At 44.5% G+C, this 17,500-nt stretch overlaps 1 protein-coding gene across 5 annotated transcripts in view; it reads right to left on the bottom strand.

Moving 5' to 3' along the window:
• The window catches only part of ahcyl2b (adenosylhomocysteinase like 2b), a 74,321-nt gene that overhangs the window by 36,033 nt on the left and 20,788 nt on the right, over positions 1-17,500 (bottom strand). For 3 of the 5 annotated variants that reach the window (XM_048267869.1, XM_048267870.1, XM_048267872.1), the window contains exons 2-3: positions 9,126-9,237; positions 5,653-5,796 (exon numbers count right to left, since the gene is read on the bottom strand). In XM_048267869.1, coding sequence (XP_048123826.1) covers positions 5,653-5,796; positions 9,126-9,237 — 256 coding nt within the window. The remainder of the gene's footprint in view (positions 1-5,652; positions 5,797-9,125; positions 9,238-17,500) is intronic. The other 2 variants (XM_048267871.1, XM_048267873.1) reach the window with 1 other exon arrangement.

Here is a 17,500-nt window from a genome sequence, read left to right as displayed (position 1 = left end):
TGTTCTCTGCTTTCCATCTTCGTTTTGGAGTAAAGAAGTGTATGCAGGGTTTAAAGGGGAAGGGTTTTTTCCCCTGTATGCATGTATGTGTTCATACGCTTCACCATGTGTTCACCGTGACACCATGATGTGTCCCTTTATGGGAAGATGGCGCCAGTGTGTCAGGCGTGCCGTCAGGTGCTCCACCTGTTGTGTGTGTTTTTACTGTTTTCGGCGCTTGTACATAGTCAACACTCTGCTGGTGTATGATCGACAAACGTTGCTAAGCCTGAGAATCAAAGCCAATAATCTTCTCAAATTGGACCATCACGGGGGGAAAACTGAGCCGAATTTCCTATCAGATATCCCGTCATACCTGCGCTGCACTCCAGCTCCACCGCCTCGGCGAAAAAGGGACCGACGTCGGGGGAAGCGCAGCGTCTTGTGAGGGTGAGGGCTGTCGGCCTACGTCCTGCTCGAGGTGGATATGGAAGTCCTCGCCTGTGTGTGTCTCAGCGATCCCTGGACCCTGTCGCTGCCTGTGTGTGTCTCAGCGATCCCTGGACCCTGTCGCTGCCTGTGTGTCTCAGCGATCCCTGGACCCTGTCGCTGCCTGTGTGTGTCTCAGCGATCCCTGGACCCTGTCGCTGCCTGTGTGTCTCAACGATCCCTGGACCCTGTCGCTGCCTGTGTGTGTCTCAACGATCCCTGGACCCTGTTGCTGCCTGTGTGTATGTCTCAGCGATCCCTGGACCCTGTCGCTACCTGTGTGTGTGTCTCAGCGATCCCTGGACCCTGTCGCCGCCTGTGTGTGTGTATCAGCGATCCCTGGACCCTGTCGCAGCCTGTCTGTGTGTGTCTCAGCGATCCCTGGACCCTGTCGCTGCCTGTGTGTGTCTCAGCGATCCCTGGACTCTGTCGCTGCCGTCTGGTTCCAGTGGCAGGCTCCGATGTATTCTTCCAGTCCCGCGGCCCCTGCTCTCTCCATCTTCGCAAATCTGGAGTTTCTGCCTGTCTCCGCTGGCGCGGAGCAAATCTGGAGTTTCTGCGGCCTCTCTGTCGGGCCTCCTCGCCAGCTGTTCGCCCTGACCCACCAGTTCCTGCTAGGTTTGGCCTGGTCAACGCCAGATCGTTTGGGAATAAATCATTTATCCTGAAGGAATTCTTCATTTCCCGGGAATTGGACTTCCTCTTTATCTCCGAGACTTGGCTGAGTGCTGGTGAGTCCAGTGTCTTCACAGAACTTTTACCTGACTATTGCTCCCATTTTAATTCTCCCCGGACGTCTGGCCGAGGTGGAGGAATTGCGACTGTTTTTAAGAGTGACTTTAAATGCAAACAGTTATCGCTACCATCGACCACTAGCTTTGAACTAAGTCTGTTTGAGCTGGGTCTTTCTCACACGGTGTTGTGTGCGGTGGTTTCTCGGCCTCCCAAATATAACAGAGACTTTATATCTGACTTTTCTATGTTCTTAGCGGATATTATGCCTAAATATGACCGAGTCCTTATTGTGGAAGATTGTAATATTCATGTGTGTTGCCCTGAGAACCCATTGGCACGAGGATTTTTAAACATTATCGACTCGTTTAATCTTGTAGTGTGTAATTGGGTCTACACATGAACGTGGTCACACACTTGATCTTGTGTTATTTTACGGTCTGCCTGTTGACAATCTGGAGATCTGTGATGCATTTTTCTCTGACCATATGCCTGTACTGTTTGAAGCTACTGTTTGCTGTCAAGCAGCCAAACCTTAGCTGCTGCTGCTCGGGTAGATGTCGGGTTATTAACCCTTCCACTGCTGCTCGCTTCACCACTGCCTTCAGTCAAAACTGTGTATTGCCTGCATCTGGGTATGATACTGAGGCTCTGAACTCATGGTTTCTCGACACCTGTCAAACTGCCATAGACATTGCGGCTCCATTAAAGACTAGACGGCATAAAACTAAGTCGGAGGCGGAGCCCCGGCTAAATGAAACAACCCGTGCTCTGCCAGACAAAATTGCCGAAGAGTTGAGAGAAAATGGAAAAAGGACAAATTACAAGTGTCATTTCAAATGCTGAGGGATTGCTGGCATCAGTACCAATCCGTTGTGAAAGAGGCTAAAAGAAAATATTTCTCTGATATTGTCCTGTCAAACTCTCACAAACCTCGTGTTTTGTTTAAAGTTATTAACTTATTAACTCTGTTTTAAATGCACCACAGTGTGTGTGTGTGAGTTATTAACTCTGTTTTAAATGTACCACAGACTGTTGGAATTGAGGCCTCCCCGGCTGTGTGTGTGTGTGTGTGTGTCTTGTGCACTGTTGTGTGTGTGTGTGTGTGTGTGTGTGTGTCTTGTGCACTGTTGTGTGTGTGTGTGTGTGTGAGTTATCAACTCTGTTTTAAATGCACCACAGACTGCTGTGTGTGTGTGTGTGTCTTGTGCACTGCTGTGTGTGTGTGTGTGTGTGTGTGTGTGTGTGTGTGTGTGTGTGTGTGTGTGTGTGTGTGAGTTATCAACTCTGTTTTAAATGCACCACAGACTGTTGGAATGTGTGTGTGTGTGTGTGTGTGTCTTGTGCACTGCTGTGTGTGTGTGTGTGAGTTATCAACTCTGTTTTAAATGCACCACAGACTGCTGTGTGTGTGTGTGTGTGTGTGTGTGTGTTGTGTGTGTGTGTGTGTGAGTTATCAACTCTGTTTTAAATGCACCACAGACTGCTGTGTGTGTGTGTGTGTGTGTGTGTGTGTGTGTGTGTGTGTGTGTGTGTGTTGAGTTATTAACTCTGTTTTAAATGCACCACAGACTGCTGTGTGTGTGTGTGTGTGTCTTGTGCACTTGTGCACTGCTGTGTGTGTGTGTGTGTGTGTGTCTTACTCTGTTTTGTGTGAAAACTCTGTTTTAAATGCACCACAGACTGCTGTGTGTGTGTGTGTGTGTGTGTGTGTGTGTGAGTTAATTAACTCTGTTTTAAATGCACCACAGACTGTTGGACTCCCCAGCTGTGTGTGTGTGTCTTGTGTGTGTGTGTGTGTGTGTGTGTGTGTGTGTGTGAGTTATCAACTCTGTTTTAAATGCACCACAGACTGCTGTGTGTGTGTGTGTGTGTGTGTGTGTGTGTGTCTTGTGCACTGCTGTGTGTGTGTGTGTGTGTTATCAACTCTGTGTGTGTGTGAGTTTGTGCACTGCTGTGTGTAAGTTATTAACTGTTTTAAATGCACCACAGACTGCTGTGTGTGTGTGTGTGTGTGTGTCTTAGTTATTAACTCTGCACTGCTGTGTGTGTGTGTGAGTTGTGTGTGTGTGTGACTCTGTTTTAAATGCACCACAGACTGCTGTGTGTGTGTGTGTGTGTGTCTTATGCACTGCTGTGTGTGTGTGTGAGTTATTAACTCTGTTTTAAATGCACCACAGACTGCTGTGTGTGTGTGTGTGTGTGTGTGTGTGAGAGTTATTAACTCTGTTTTAAATGCACCACAGACTGTTGGAATTGAGGCCTCCCCAGCTGTGTGTGTGTGTGTGTGTCTTGTGCACTGTTGTGTGTGTGTGTGTGTGTGTGTGTGTGTGTGTGTGTGTGTGAGTTATCAACTCTGTTTTAAATGCAACACAGACTGCTGTGTGTGTGTGTGTGAGTTATTAACTCTGTTTTAAATGCACCACAGACTGTTGGAATTGAGGCCTCCCCGGCTGTGTGTGTGTGTGTGTGTGAGTTATTAACTCTGTTTTAAATGCACCACAGACTGCTGTGTGTGTGTGTGTGTCTTGTGCACTGCTGTGTGTGTGTGTGTGTGAGTTATTAACTCTGTTTTAAATGCACCACAGACTGCTGTGTGTGTGTGTGAGTTATTAACTCTGTTTTAAATGCACCACAGACTGTTGGAATTGAGGCCTCCCCGGCTGTGTGTGAAAACTTTCTTCACTTTTTTATTGATAAAGTCACATCAGCCAGAGCGCTTATTTCACCACCTGCCATTGACCCTTCAGTGTCTGTCCCATTCTCTGCTGTTTTCGACTCATTTCAGCCTATGACCCTGCCCTTTGTGCAGGATATTGTTGGTCATTTGAAGCCCTCAGGCTCGCCAGTTGATAATGTCCCTCCCCGACTTCTTAAGGAGGTTTTTCAGACTGTTGGACCATCATTTACTGCAGTTATTAATAGCAGTCTGACCTCTGGAGTGGTTCCAGGTAATTTTAAACATGCCGTTGTGTAATCTTTGTAAACCTGGGCTGGATTCTACTGTTTTGGCAAACTTCAGGCCGATATCCAAATTGCCATTTCTGTTTAAAATCTTAGAAAAGATTGTGTATTCCCAGCTCATGGACTTTTTAAATGAGCAAAATATCATTGAGGTCTTCCAATCTGGCTTTAAAACATTGCACAGCACAGAATCAGCGCTTTTAAGAGTTTTTAATGACATATTTTTAGCTACTGACTCTGGTCACTGCGTTGTCCTTGTACTGCTTGATCTGACTGCTGCTTTTGATACAGTGGACCATGAAATCCTGATTGCCCGTTTGGAGCAGTGGGTGGGCATCAGAGGCACAGCTCTGGAATGGTTCAGGTCCTACCTGTCACATCGAACCTTCTGTGTTAGTGTTGGTGACTCTGTGTCCTCCAGTCCCCCTCTCATATGGGGTACCACAAGGCTCTGTGCTTGGCCCTATTTTATTTTCTCTCTATCTTCTCCCCCTTGGTTCAATTCTCAGGAAACACGGCATTTCATTTCATTGCTAGATTTATGTCCCTCTTAAAAAGTCAGATGCTTACAGTATTAAGCCATTGCTAGAGTGCCTAAATGACATTAAAGCCTGGATGTCTCTTAACTTCTTACATTTTAATGAAAAAATAGAATTCATTTTAAAACTCTTTTATTTGCTTTTAAAGCCGTGCATGGCCTTACCCCACCTTACCTTTCTGAGCTGCTCCACCCATACACTCCCAGCCGCTCTCTCAGGTCAGCTGACCAGCTGCTCCTGACAGAGCCCAGAGCCAGGCTAAAATCTAGAGGGGGACAAGCTTTTACCGTTGCAGCTCCAAAACTATGGAACAATCTGCCCCTTCACATCAGACAGGCCCCTTCACTGTCTCAATCTTAAAACTCACCTCTTTTCTCTGGCTTTTAACCCCAGGTAGTGTGTTGATGGTATGTAGATGTGTTGTGTGGGCAGTATATTTTATTTATTGGATTTTATTTTATTTATTGGATTTTAGTTTTTATCTCTTTTTACTTTTATTTTAGTTTTTATGTCTTTTTACTTTTATTTTAGTTTTTATCTCTTTTCATTTTAATACTTTATCCTATTCTTGTGCTTCTGTGGTGTCTTGTGTGTTTCTTATCTTGCTGTACAGCACTTTGGGAACCTTGTGTTTGTTTAAACTGCTATATAAATAAAGTGGATTGGATTGGATGTATCTTCACCAACACACACACACACACACACACACACACACACACACACACACACACAGCGCACGCGCACACACACACACGCGCACACCTTGCTCAGTTGTGCTGCTGGAGACTGATTGAACAGGAAATGCTCAGAAATGCAGAAATGCTCTTAACTCTGATCCAGCACATTCACAAACTTTAATCTGGAGCTGACCTGTGTGCAACCCACAATCCTGCACACACACACACACACACAGACACACACGCACACGCACACACACACAGACACACACCTTGCTCAGCGATCTCGATTTCCCTGCGTCCGAAGTCGGCCTGCTTGATGTTCTTGATGCAGAAGTCTGCGCTGCCTTTGGAGTTCTTCTGCTGTTTATCACGAGGAGACGTCTCATCATCCGAGCTGTCTGTGTAGGATGCAGCTGCAAGCAAACACACACAGACACACATCCGTAGATATAATAAATTCCTAAATCTTTCTTTCTTCATCCTTATAATTGGACACTTATGCGCAGGAAAGTTGAGCAGCTATATGCCATTTCACTACATGTTTTACAACAGTAACCCCTATGAGACAAATAAAAACGCTTGGAGTAGTAACAAAAGAGGACATTGAAGGCTGACCATCATTATTTCTGCCATAGCATGCTTGCTTTATGTGTGTCTGTCCATCTCAAAGTCCCTGTTTTTTGCTGTCATAGGCGAGCATCGTGCACACTTAATGCACGCAACAAAGCATACCTGACAAATGCATACCACCGACTTTTCTCCAAACTTGCTCAAAGTTATTTCTCCTGTTTTTATGTTTGTCTTTACATCTTCAAGCTGCACGTTGCACTTAAGCTACACAATACAGCACAGCAGGCCCAGTGTGATGCGTGCGAGTGGAGAAGAAGCTGCGCATGACACGTGTTGCGCAGACTTTATAAATGACATTTTGGAACTTTGTAGCCTAACTTATGTATCTTTGTACACATTTGTTATGTTGGCCTACTTTGCTAAATATATATAATATTTCTGATTGGGAAAGCTCCCCACCCAAAGAGCTTTGCCAGTCAGAAATATTATTATTAGCTCCCCACCCAAGTAGGCTAATGACTTGAAAAAAAAAACACAAATGCTTGATCAAGGACCTGGCTCGGCCCGGCCCGAGGATAGTAGCTGGAAATATCGGAGATCGGGTCAAGTTGGGGCTCGTCCTCGGGCAGAGACTCTAAACTCTACCGAGAATCTAAACTCTACTCCATAGTTGGGGCTTGTGCTCGGGCAGAGAATCTAAACTCTACCTCATAGTTAGGTATGGTGCAGTGTGGAACTTCAACCACCTCAGGGTTTTTTGCAATGCACCACCCTGCTGTGTGACTGGCACTCCAGTCAAGCGTGCAACGGTGGTCACTGACCATACCTGCGCTGGTGTTGACTACCCTTCACCATGTCTTAGTTATGCGGCTATAGCATAGCGCCGTCACCATGCCTTAGTTATGCTGCTATTATAATAGCATAGCGCTGTCACCATGCCTTAGTTATGCTGCTATAGCATAGTGCTGTCACCATGCCTTAGTCATGCTGCTATTATAATAGCATAGCGCTGTCACCATGCCTTAGTTATGCTGCTATAGCATAGCGCTGTCACCATGCCTTAGTTATGCTGCTATAGCATAGTGCTGTCACCATGCCTTAGTCATGCTGCTATTATAGCATAGCGCTGTCACCATGCCTTAGTTATACTGCTATAGCATAGGGCTGTCACCATGCCTTAGTTATGCTGCTATAGCATAGCGCTGTCACCATGCCTTAGTTATGCTGCTATTATAATAGCATAGCGCTGTCACCATGCCTTAGTTATGCTGCTATTATAATAGCATGGCTGTCACCATGCCTTAGTTATGCTGCTATAGCATGGTGCTGTCACCATGCCTTAGTTATGCTGCTATTATAATAGCATGGCTGTCACCATGCCTTAGTTATGCTGCTATAGCATAGTGCTGTCACCATGCCTTAGTTATGCTGCTATTATAATAGCATAGTGCGGTCACCATGCCTTAGTTATGCTGCTATTATAATAGCATAGCGCTGTCACCATGCCTTAGTTATGCTGCTATAGCATAGTGCTGTCACCATGCCTTAGTTATGCTGCTATTATAATAGCATAGCGCTGTCACCATGCCTTAGTTATGCTGCTATAGCATAGTGCTGTCACCATGCCTTAGTTATGCTGCTATTATAATAGCATAGTGCGGTCACCATGCCTTAGTTATGCTGCTATTATAATAGCATGGCTGTCACCATGCCTTGGTTATGCTGCTATAGCATAGTGCTGTCACCATGCCTTAGTTATGCTGCTATTATAATAGCATAGCGCTGTCACCATGCCTTAGTTATGCTGCTATAGCATAGTGCTGTCACCATGCCTTAGTTATGCTGCTATTATAATAGCATAGCGTTGTCACCATGCCTTAGTTATGCTGCTATAGCATAGTGCTGTCACCATGCCTTAGTTATGCTGCTATTATAATAGCATAGTGCGGTCACCATGCCTTAGTTATGCTGCTATAGCATAGCGCTGTCACCATGCCTTAGTCATGCTGCTATGGCATAGCGCTGTCATGGACTTTTCATGGGTCACACCGTACAACTACCCCTCTCTCCCCTTCCCTCTCAAATCTCCCTATCTTGCCTATTCTCACTATGATATAGCACTATATAGTACCATTGATATACTTATTGATATTAACCATTTTGATTTATAGTAATACTAACCCACTCTCTACATCTCTCTTTCTTCCCCCTTACCTCACTTGGGAGGTATACCATCACCAGTCATCAACCATCCGTGTGTTTGGCCCTCATCTCACCTGAAGTCCCATCCCTACGACTGCCCTATCATCGCCTATTGCGGTCCCCCTGCCCGGACTCCTGGCCCATACAGCCTAGCGACCCACTACCTGCCCTATGACAACTCCTAATTCACCTGGACAATTCCATTTCCTACACTGGACTATTTGAACTTTCTGACACTAAATAGGATTCATGCATTATCATACTGGATATGTTATCATCCCACCTCTTGTAACATTCACCTCAGGTGGCTTTAAACACCATGTTCTATTCTCTACATCTGACTAACGTATGCATTTAACATGTATACAGACCTTACTGTTCTGTAACTGACCCTAGGCAGATGGGTCAGGCCCTTGAGTCGTGGATCTGCTCGAGGTTTCTTCCGATATGTATCTCTAATTCTAGGGAGTTTTTCCTCGCCCCTGTTACCCATGGGCCTTCTTTTCTTTTCTCTGATTGTCTAACACTCTGTAAAGCACCATGAGACATGTGTAATGTTTTGGCACTCTATAAGTGAGAGCCATTATCATTATATTACCTGAAAATGGTCTCAGAACGACAACATTATCATTTATCGCAATAATTTCTAGGACAACTTATCGTCCAGCAAAATTTGTTATCGTGACAGGCCTATGTTTGTGTGTGTGTGTGTGTGTGTGTGTGTGTGTGTGTGTGTGTGTGTGTGTGTGTGTGTGTGTGTGTGTGTGCGGGTGTACCTGAGCTGTAGCTGTCTGTAGATGACTGGGAGATGGAGCGTGTGCGTGTGTGTGTGTGTGTGTGAGTGTGCGTGCGTGCGTGCGTACCTACCTGAGCTGTAGCTGTCTGTAGATGACTGGGAGATGGAGCGTGTGTGCGCGTGCGTGAGCGTGTGTGCGCGTGCGTGTGTGTGTGTGTGTGTGTGTGTGCGTACCTGAGCTGTAGCTGTCTGTAGATGACTGGGAGATGGAGCGAGACAGAGAGCGGCGTCCGATCTTTGATGGACGTTTGTTAAATTCTTGCTTCTGGTCAGCAAACTGGATCTGCTACACAAACACACACACACACAGCCAGAGAGAGAATCATAAATGAGGAGTTGGGGAAACTGCATACCTGTGTCTGAAACTGATGTCTGGATGTCAAAATCACCATGACAACCACAAAGACAGCTGGTGCTTTAACCTCAGGTTACGGTTGTTACGGTTATGGTTAGATGTTGGCTTCTCAGCATCTGACCTAATCACATTCTTACTCTGAACAAGTTTCTAAGTCTTCCACAAAGTGTACTCATGTCACAACACATTGTAATTCCCTTCACCAACATTTCTGATCTGGTGGCTACTCTCACCTTAGCTTTCAATATTATTATCAACTTTAGCCTTAGCATTATTATCACCTTTAGCCCTACGCTGACCTTTAATCATTAGCATAATTGTCAGCCTTTGTCATCACTCTGACCTCAGCGGCGCTCGGGGAGCAGTGAGGGGTTAGGTGCCTTTGGGGCAGCCGTGGCCCACTGGTTAGCACTCTGGACTTGTAACCGGAGGGTTGCCGGTTCGAGCCCCGACCAGAGGGCCACGGCTGAAGTGCCCTTGAGCAAGGCACCTAACCCCTCACTGCTCCCCGAGCGCCGCCGATGTAGCAGGCAGCTCACTGCGCCGGGATTAGTGTGTGCTTCACCTCATTGTGTGTTCACTGTGTGCTGTTTGTGTTTCACAAATTCACCGATTGGGTTAAAAGCAGAGACCAAATTTCCCTCACGGGATCAAAAAAGTATATATACTTATACTTATATACTTATACCTTGCTCAAGGGCACTTCAGCTGTGCGTCGGGGTGATCGGGGTTCGAACCGCCAACCCTCCGGTTACAAGTCCGAAGCAGTAACCAGTAGGCCACGACTGCATCTCTCCTCTTTAGCATCGCTTCTCTTTAGCCCTTAGCATCACTATGACCAACTGCATCACCCTTGCCTTAGCACATCTCAACTTTAGCATCACCCTTGCCTTAGCACATCTCAACTTTAGCATCACCTCAGCTTATATCTGACTTTAAAGTATCATTCCAGCGAAAATTGATCCAAGGGTGTTTTTCTGCATTAAAACACATAAAATAAGCCGTGGAGACAGTAATTTTCATTGATCAACCACTACAGAGCTTGGCCTGGTACAAGCTATAGCCCCAAATCGCAAACAGTAGATTATCTAAGGGCAGTAAGCTAACCGCTTCCCAAATAGCATTTTTTTAACCAGTAATATTGTTCAAAATAGTACCAAACCTCGTCAGTAGCTTAGGGCCTCTACACATAAAACGAAGCACCAATAACCTAGTTAGGAAACCCAGTTTATTACAGAAGACTGTTAAGAACACTTACCAACTGTCAGCCTATATAACACTTACCAACTGTCAGCCTATATGTATATAAATATAAGTATATATCCTCTTTTGATCCCGTGAGGGAAATTTGGTCTCTGCATTTATGCCAATCCGTGAAATTCTTGAATTTCCCCTTGAGGATCAATAAAGTATCTATCTATCTATCTAGTGAAACACACACAGCACACAGTGTACACACAATGAGGTGAAGCACACACTAATCCCTGCTCCCCCATGTAAACAATGGGGGAGCCGTAAATCGTTAATAGAGGTGACCAAAGAATTTCTCCGGATAGCGTGCTAGTTGGTAAGTGTTCTTAACAGTCTTCTGTAATAAACTTCGGGTTCACTAACTAGGTTGTTAGTGCTTTGTTTTGTGTGTAGAGAATTATTCTCATCACTTTCACCTTTACCCTGTAACATCACTCTGACCTTTACCCTGTAACATCACTCTGACCTTTACCCTGTGACATCACTCTGGCCTCTGACCTTTAACCTGTAACATTACTCTGACCTTTACCCTGTAACATCACTCTGGCCTCTGACCTTTAACCTGTAACGTCACTCTGAGCTTTACCCTGTATCATCACTCTGGCCTCTGACCTTTACCCTGTGACATCACTCTGCTGGCCTTTACCCTGTGACATCACTCTGCTGGCCTTTACCCTGTGACACCACTCTGCTGGCCTTTACCCTGTGACACCACTCTGCTGGCCTTTACCCTGTAACATTACTCTGACCTTTAACACTATTTTCACCCTTACCATCATTCTGACTTTTAGTCTTTAGCATCACTCTGACCTCTAGCATCATTCTGACTTTTAGTCTTTAGCATCACTCTCACATTTAGCCTTTAGCATCACTCTGACCTCTAGCATCATTCTGACTTTTAGTCTTTAGCATCACTCTCAGCTTTAGCATCACTCTGACCTCTAGAATCACTCCCAGCTTTAGCATCACTCTGACCTCTAGCATCATTTTGACGTTTAGTCTTTAGCATCCCTCTCAGCTTTAGTCTTTAGCATCACTCTCAGCTTTAGCCTTTAGCATCACTCTCAGCTTTAGCATCAATCCCAGCTTTAGCATCACTCGGACCTCTAGCAACATTCTGACTTTTAGTCTTTAGCATCACTCTTACGTTTAGCCTTTAGCATCACTCTGACCTTTAGCATCATTCAGAGTGGTCAGAATATGTGTGTGTGTGTGTGTATGTATGTGTGTGTGTGTGCATATGTTGTGTGTGATGGTACAACTGAAAATAGCCATGCTGCACATATTCCCACAACAAAACATTATTCATATGTATTGGTACTCATTTGACATATGTCAAAATGTACAGTTACAAAAATTGTTATTAATACATTATCATTTCACTGAACTGCCTTGCACTATATGTATATTTAATTAGTCTATACTGATATTGCACTATTCCCACCCTCTTTTCAATGTATATTGCATCTTGCTTGTGCCTGCTGAGGTGTCCACGACTTGGCAACATTGACAGGGACAACAAGGAGGCGGTCATCCTCAGCCGCACTCCCATGGACAACTGCACTACCCTATAGATAGATAGATAGATACTTTATTGATCCCCAGGGGAAATTCAAGGGCACAGTAACATACAGACAACACACACACACACACATTCACTAATAGCAGAAAGTAATTAAAAGTATATAATATAAAAACACAACTAAGCAATAAGGACATTAGAAGATAAATATATACTAAATACTAAATATACTAAAATACAAATTATACTAAATAAACTGTATCCACATAGTGGGTGATTAATCAAAGAAGATGCACTTGCAATGACTGAGGCAGGGACTAAGCCTTCCCTTAAGTGAAGCAGTGAAATATATATATATATATATATATATATATATATATATATATATATATATATATATACATACATACATACATACATATATACATATACACACACACATATATATATATATATATATATATATATACACACACATACCTATATATACACACATACCTATATATACTATACTAAGGTGGTATAATACTATATTTATTTGCAAATGTACAATTGCATTACCCTATACCACCTTAGTGGCTATTTATTAGCAAATGTACATACTGTATTCTTATACATAGCCATAGTCTACTGCCCTTCATTCTATTCTTACTGTTCTGTTTTTATTCTTTTAATGTTTTTAAATTATTTAGTATTCTTATATGTTAAGTGTGCTGTACTTTGAGAGCAAAGATTAACCAGAGTAAAATTCCTTGTTTGTTTACGCAAACCTGGCCAATAAAGCTGATTCTGAAAATTACATTTCATGAGTTTCCCCTTAAACTTCCATAAATCTACCTAATATATACATTTTTCTAAGCTTGAAAAATCAAATTTACAATTTTATGACATGACAGGATTGCAATTACCATGTGAACCACAATCACCATTAGTTTGTTAGCACGTTACCTCAAAATTGGACAGTCTCTCTCTCTTACCTACTTAACGTCATCTCTCTGTCTTATCTTCCTAACAGCATCTCTCTCCGTCTTATCTTCCTAACTGTACGTACACACCGCCGCCGACTTGAGCTTCCAAAGAGTCAGGAAGTCATTCATTTTCAATGGAAGCCAGCTTCTCTCAGCTGCCAGAAGCGGCAAATCTGTCGGCGTCGCGTTTTGGGCGTCTTGAGCGTCAAGCAGAAAGTTGAAAGTAAGTCAACTTCATGGTAATGAGCTATGACACGGTTCAGCGACAAACGACCAGCAACTAATCGGAATAGACGGCCTTTAAATAAAGTAGTAAGATAGAAAAATGAAGCGGCGTGGGATGCCCCCAAAAAGCTTCCCTTAAAGAGATTTGGAAGCTCAAAAAATGGCCGGGTGTTCGGCATGCCCTCTCCTTCTGCTCCTGCTTCCTTCTGCTCCTGCTCTCCTTCTGCTCCTCGCGCCCGGGCTGCTCCTGCTCTCCTTCTGCTCCTGCTCTCCTTCTGCTCCTTCTGCTCCTGCTCTCCTTCTGCTCCTGCTCTCCTTCTGCTCCTGCGCTCCTTCTGCTCCTGCGCTCCTTCTGCTCCTGCTCTCCTTCTGCTCCTTCTGCTCCTGCTCTCCTTCTGCTCCTTCTGCTCCTGCTCTCCTTCTGCTCTCCTTCTTCTTCTTAACGCCGTCCCTCCATCTTGCCTTCGTCTCTCTCCGTCCTACCTTCCTAGCAGCGTCTCTCCGTCTTATTGTAAAACCACCAACCATTTCGTTCGGAAAAACTATGTTTTTTAATACTTCAAAAAAACATTTGATATATGAACCTTACATTGTTCAGTAGACATAGGTGTGTAGATTTGAACAAAATCTAGTTTGGTTCTTACCAGGGCTTTTACTGCCTGAAATATCCAATTTTTGTTTACCACGCTCGGAGTTTAGTGCTGGGCTGGTGGGTGCCTATTTCCAACCTTTCTCACGGCACATCAACAGTTAGACCTTCCTAACGGCATCTCTCAGTCTTACTTTTCTAACGGCATCTCTCAGTCTTACCTTCCTAACGGCATCTCTCAGTCTTACTTTTCTAACGGCGTCTCTCAGTCTTACCTTCCTAACGGCGTCTCTCACTGTCTTACCTTCCTAACGGCGGTGTGTGTGTGTGTGTGTGTGTGTGTGCGCGTGTATGTGTGTGTGTTCCTAACGGCGGGCCGCTCGGTCTTACCTTCCTAACGGCGTCTCTTTCAGTCTTACCTTCCTAACGGCGGTGTGTGTGTGTGTGCGAATGTATGTGTGTGTGCGGGCCGCTCAGTCTTACTTTTCTAACGGCGTCTCTAACGGCACCTCTCTCAGTCTTACCTTCCTAACGGCGGTGTGTGTGTGTGTGTGTGTGTGCGCATGTATGTGTGTGTGCGGGCCGCTCAGTCTTACTTTTCTAACGGCGTCTCTAACGGCACCTCTCTCAGTCTTACCTTCCTAGCGGCGGTGTGTGTGTGTGTGTGTGCGCATGTATGTGTGTGTGCGGGCCGCTCAGTCTTACCTTCCTAGCGGCGGTGTGTGTGTGTGTGTGCGCATGTATGTGTGTGTGCGGGCCGCTCAGTCTTACCTTCCTAGCGGCGGGGCGCTCCTGCTCTCCTTCCCTCCGCTTCTTCAGCATGATGATGACGGATCAGTGAAGGAAGGAGAGCAAGAGCAGCCCGACCCATTTATACTCGTAACCCCCGGCGACCCATTTATACTCGTAACCCCCGGTGATCCGGTCGTAGCCAGTCAGCTCAGGATCACAATGCCGGATTGTCCGAACACCAAACGCTGTGTGTGTGTGTGTGTCTGTCTGTTCCCTCACCTCTGGCTGCAGAGTCGCAGCAGCATCACGATTGTTAATTGTTAGAAGGCTGGAAAACTGCGACTGAGGAGCTAGAATGTGTATGTATGTAGGCATATTTATGTGTTACCGTGGACGTATGTCATACATATATATATATTTGTGTACAGTGTGTGCATGTGCATATGTATGTGTATATGTGTGTGTGTGAGATGGTAAAAGCCTAGCCATCCAAAGGGTTAGAGAGGTCAGAATATATATGTGTGTGTGTGTGTGTGTGTGTGTGTGTGCATATGTTGTGTGTGATGGTACAAGTCTAGCTATCCACAGGTAGACAGAACACAGATGTGTGTACCCATTACAAAGCAGTCTTTGAGGGTAGGCAGCTTAAGGGGTTGAACTGACTGGCTGTGTGCCTGTAAGGTGCCACTGAGAACTGGGGCACCAGCAGAGGAACATCAGGGCACTGGGCCCACTAAACACAACCTTCACACCGAGGGGCAACAGAGCCTCACATTAGTGCTGGGCGGTATGACCAAAAATGTCTATCACGGTATTTTTTTAAATTCTTACGGTTTCACGGTATATGACGGTATTTTTTTCCCCCATGCATAATCAGATGTTCAGCATTTCCTACTGGTTGAGAGAGGAATTGCTGCAGTACATTGACTAAGGATGGTCTATTTTACTGTCATGATGTAGAATAACCAAAGATGGTTGATTATGAAGATACTTCATGAGAGGCCATTTCCTGTCCCTGGAAATTTATGCAAATAGGGTAGCAGTACACGCCCCCGCACATTTATGCAGTGATCGGGCTCTCTTTTTAACATTGAGGTCTATGGCAGAATCCAAGAATTTCCCAGAATTTGTCCAAGCCTTATTTTTCTGAGCAATGGATGCACATTTCAGACATGGTATCATGATCTCCAAACCCTCCTCCCTATTTCAGTAGAATGTCGTGATAGTATGACCTTCCAGTCGAGAGAAAATCAACATTAATGAAGGTGTACACCAAGTTTATTTTGTACTCTCGGCTTGTCTGGCGTGGAACCGTAAGTTCAAACGTAAGTCATCACGTCAATGACAGCGCCCTGTGCAGGCGGGGAACTGAACCAGAGCCCGTCTCTGACTGAACTCCACTTTGCCCTCATAGACATGAACTAGGACGACCCATCTTGCTACGCATTCATTATCTTTGGAATAACTCCACACTAGTGGTAATGACAAAGATTGTTAAGAGCCGCCTTAACAATCTTTGGTAATGCAGTTTTGCATGGCCCCAGAAAATGATGCTGTTTACAAAGAGCCACTCATGATTCTAATGCATCAGAATGCAAAAGACAATTGCAGTCAAAATACAGAACTTTTTATTGTGCAAATTTACAAACATCTTGTATAAAACCAATACAAAGTAGTGCAACTTGCAATAATTATACTTTTTGAAAAATTATACAATTTTAAAATAAAACCTCTCTGCTAATATGCTTACTCTGACAAATAGGCCTATTAGAAATCATACTATTGTTATTGTGTGGTTTGCATGACGTTAGTGGTAGGCTAACGTTAACTTCATGTGGATGTGGATGTCTTGTTAGCCACCATGAGCTTAGCTTGGTTCGCTAAAGGTATTAACAAAAAGTTTGTTTGGTGCACCGATGACAGTCAGGCTCATTTTCTAACTAGCCAGCTAGAATTGCTCAGTTCATGTCCTAACATGCTTCACTTGCTACCTGATAATTTCAGTGAATATTCTTAAAGGTGAGATGAATGATAAGATCATTAAAAGCTTCACCGTGTTCGGTGGGTTGGTAACTAACGACATCACCTACTAGCCAGCTAGTTACAACTGTTGAAAAATCTCAATAGAATTTTAGTGGACGGTAAATCCCTTTCAATCCAGTATCCCTTAACGTTTTTCCTTAATCCAAGAAACAATTTAAGGTATTCTGTGCAACACCCTTAAATAAAACCCTTATCTAAGGAGAAAGTAAGCCTTTAGGGGTCATACTTCAGGAAAAAAAGCGTGTGGCGTTTTTGTGTTAACCCTCACCACGCCGCAGTGGTGGCACATGCGTCTTTGCAGGAAAAGTCCGTCCGGAAACACTGTCGCTGGGTGCAGCATTCCAAGCGTTGTAATCAAATACACCGGTATGGCGTATATTAAAAATTCATATCATAACTAAAATATACACCGGTATACGGTGTGAACCGGTATACCGCCCAGCATTACCTCACATTCACATCGAGGGGCAACAGACCCTCACATTCACAAAGTCACTCACTCACAAAGTATCTATCTATCTATCTATCTATCTACATTCACATTTACACCGAGGGGCAACAGAGCCTCACATTTAGATTGAGGGCAGAACAGCACATTTATCCTGAATGTCAGTAGAACACCTTTACACTGAGGGGCATTGAACACCACTTTAGGGGCATTAGAGGCTATCACTTGCCATTAAGCCGTTATGTGATGGCATTTTGGCTTGTCACCGCTATGTGGTCAGCCTAGAGGCATTTGCCTGTCACCGTTATGTGGTAGCCTAGAGGGCATCTTGCCTAGCTCATGTGGTAGCCTAGAGGCCATCTTGCCTAGCTGGGGTAGGCTACCCTATGTGCAGAAATGAAATGGAGTTGCTGAGC

This window comes from Alosa alosa, chromosome 17, assembly GCF_017589495.1.
Source record: "Alosa alosa isolate M-15738 ecotype Scorff River chromosome 17, AALO_Geno_1.1, whole genome shotgun sequence".
In the NCBI taxonomy this organism is placed as follows: Eukaryota; Metazoa; Chordata; class Actinopteri; order Clupeiformes; family Clupeidae; genus Alosa; species Alosa alosa.
This window is presented reverse-complemented; position numbering and strand designations above follow the sequence as displayed.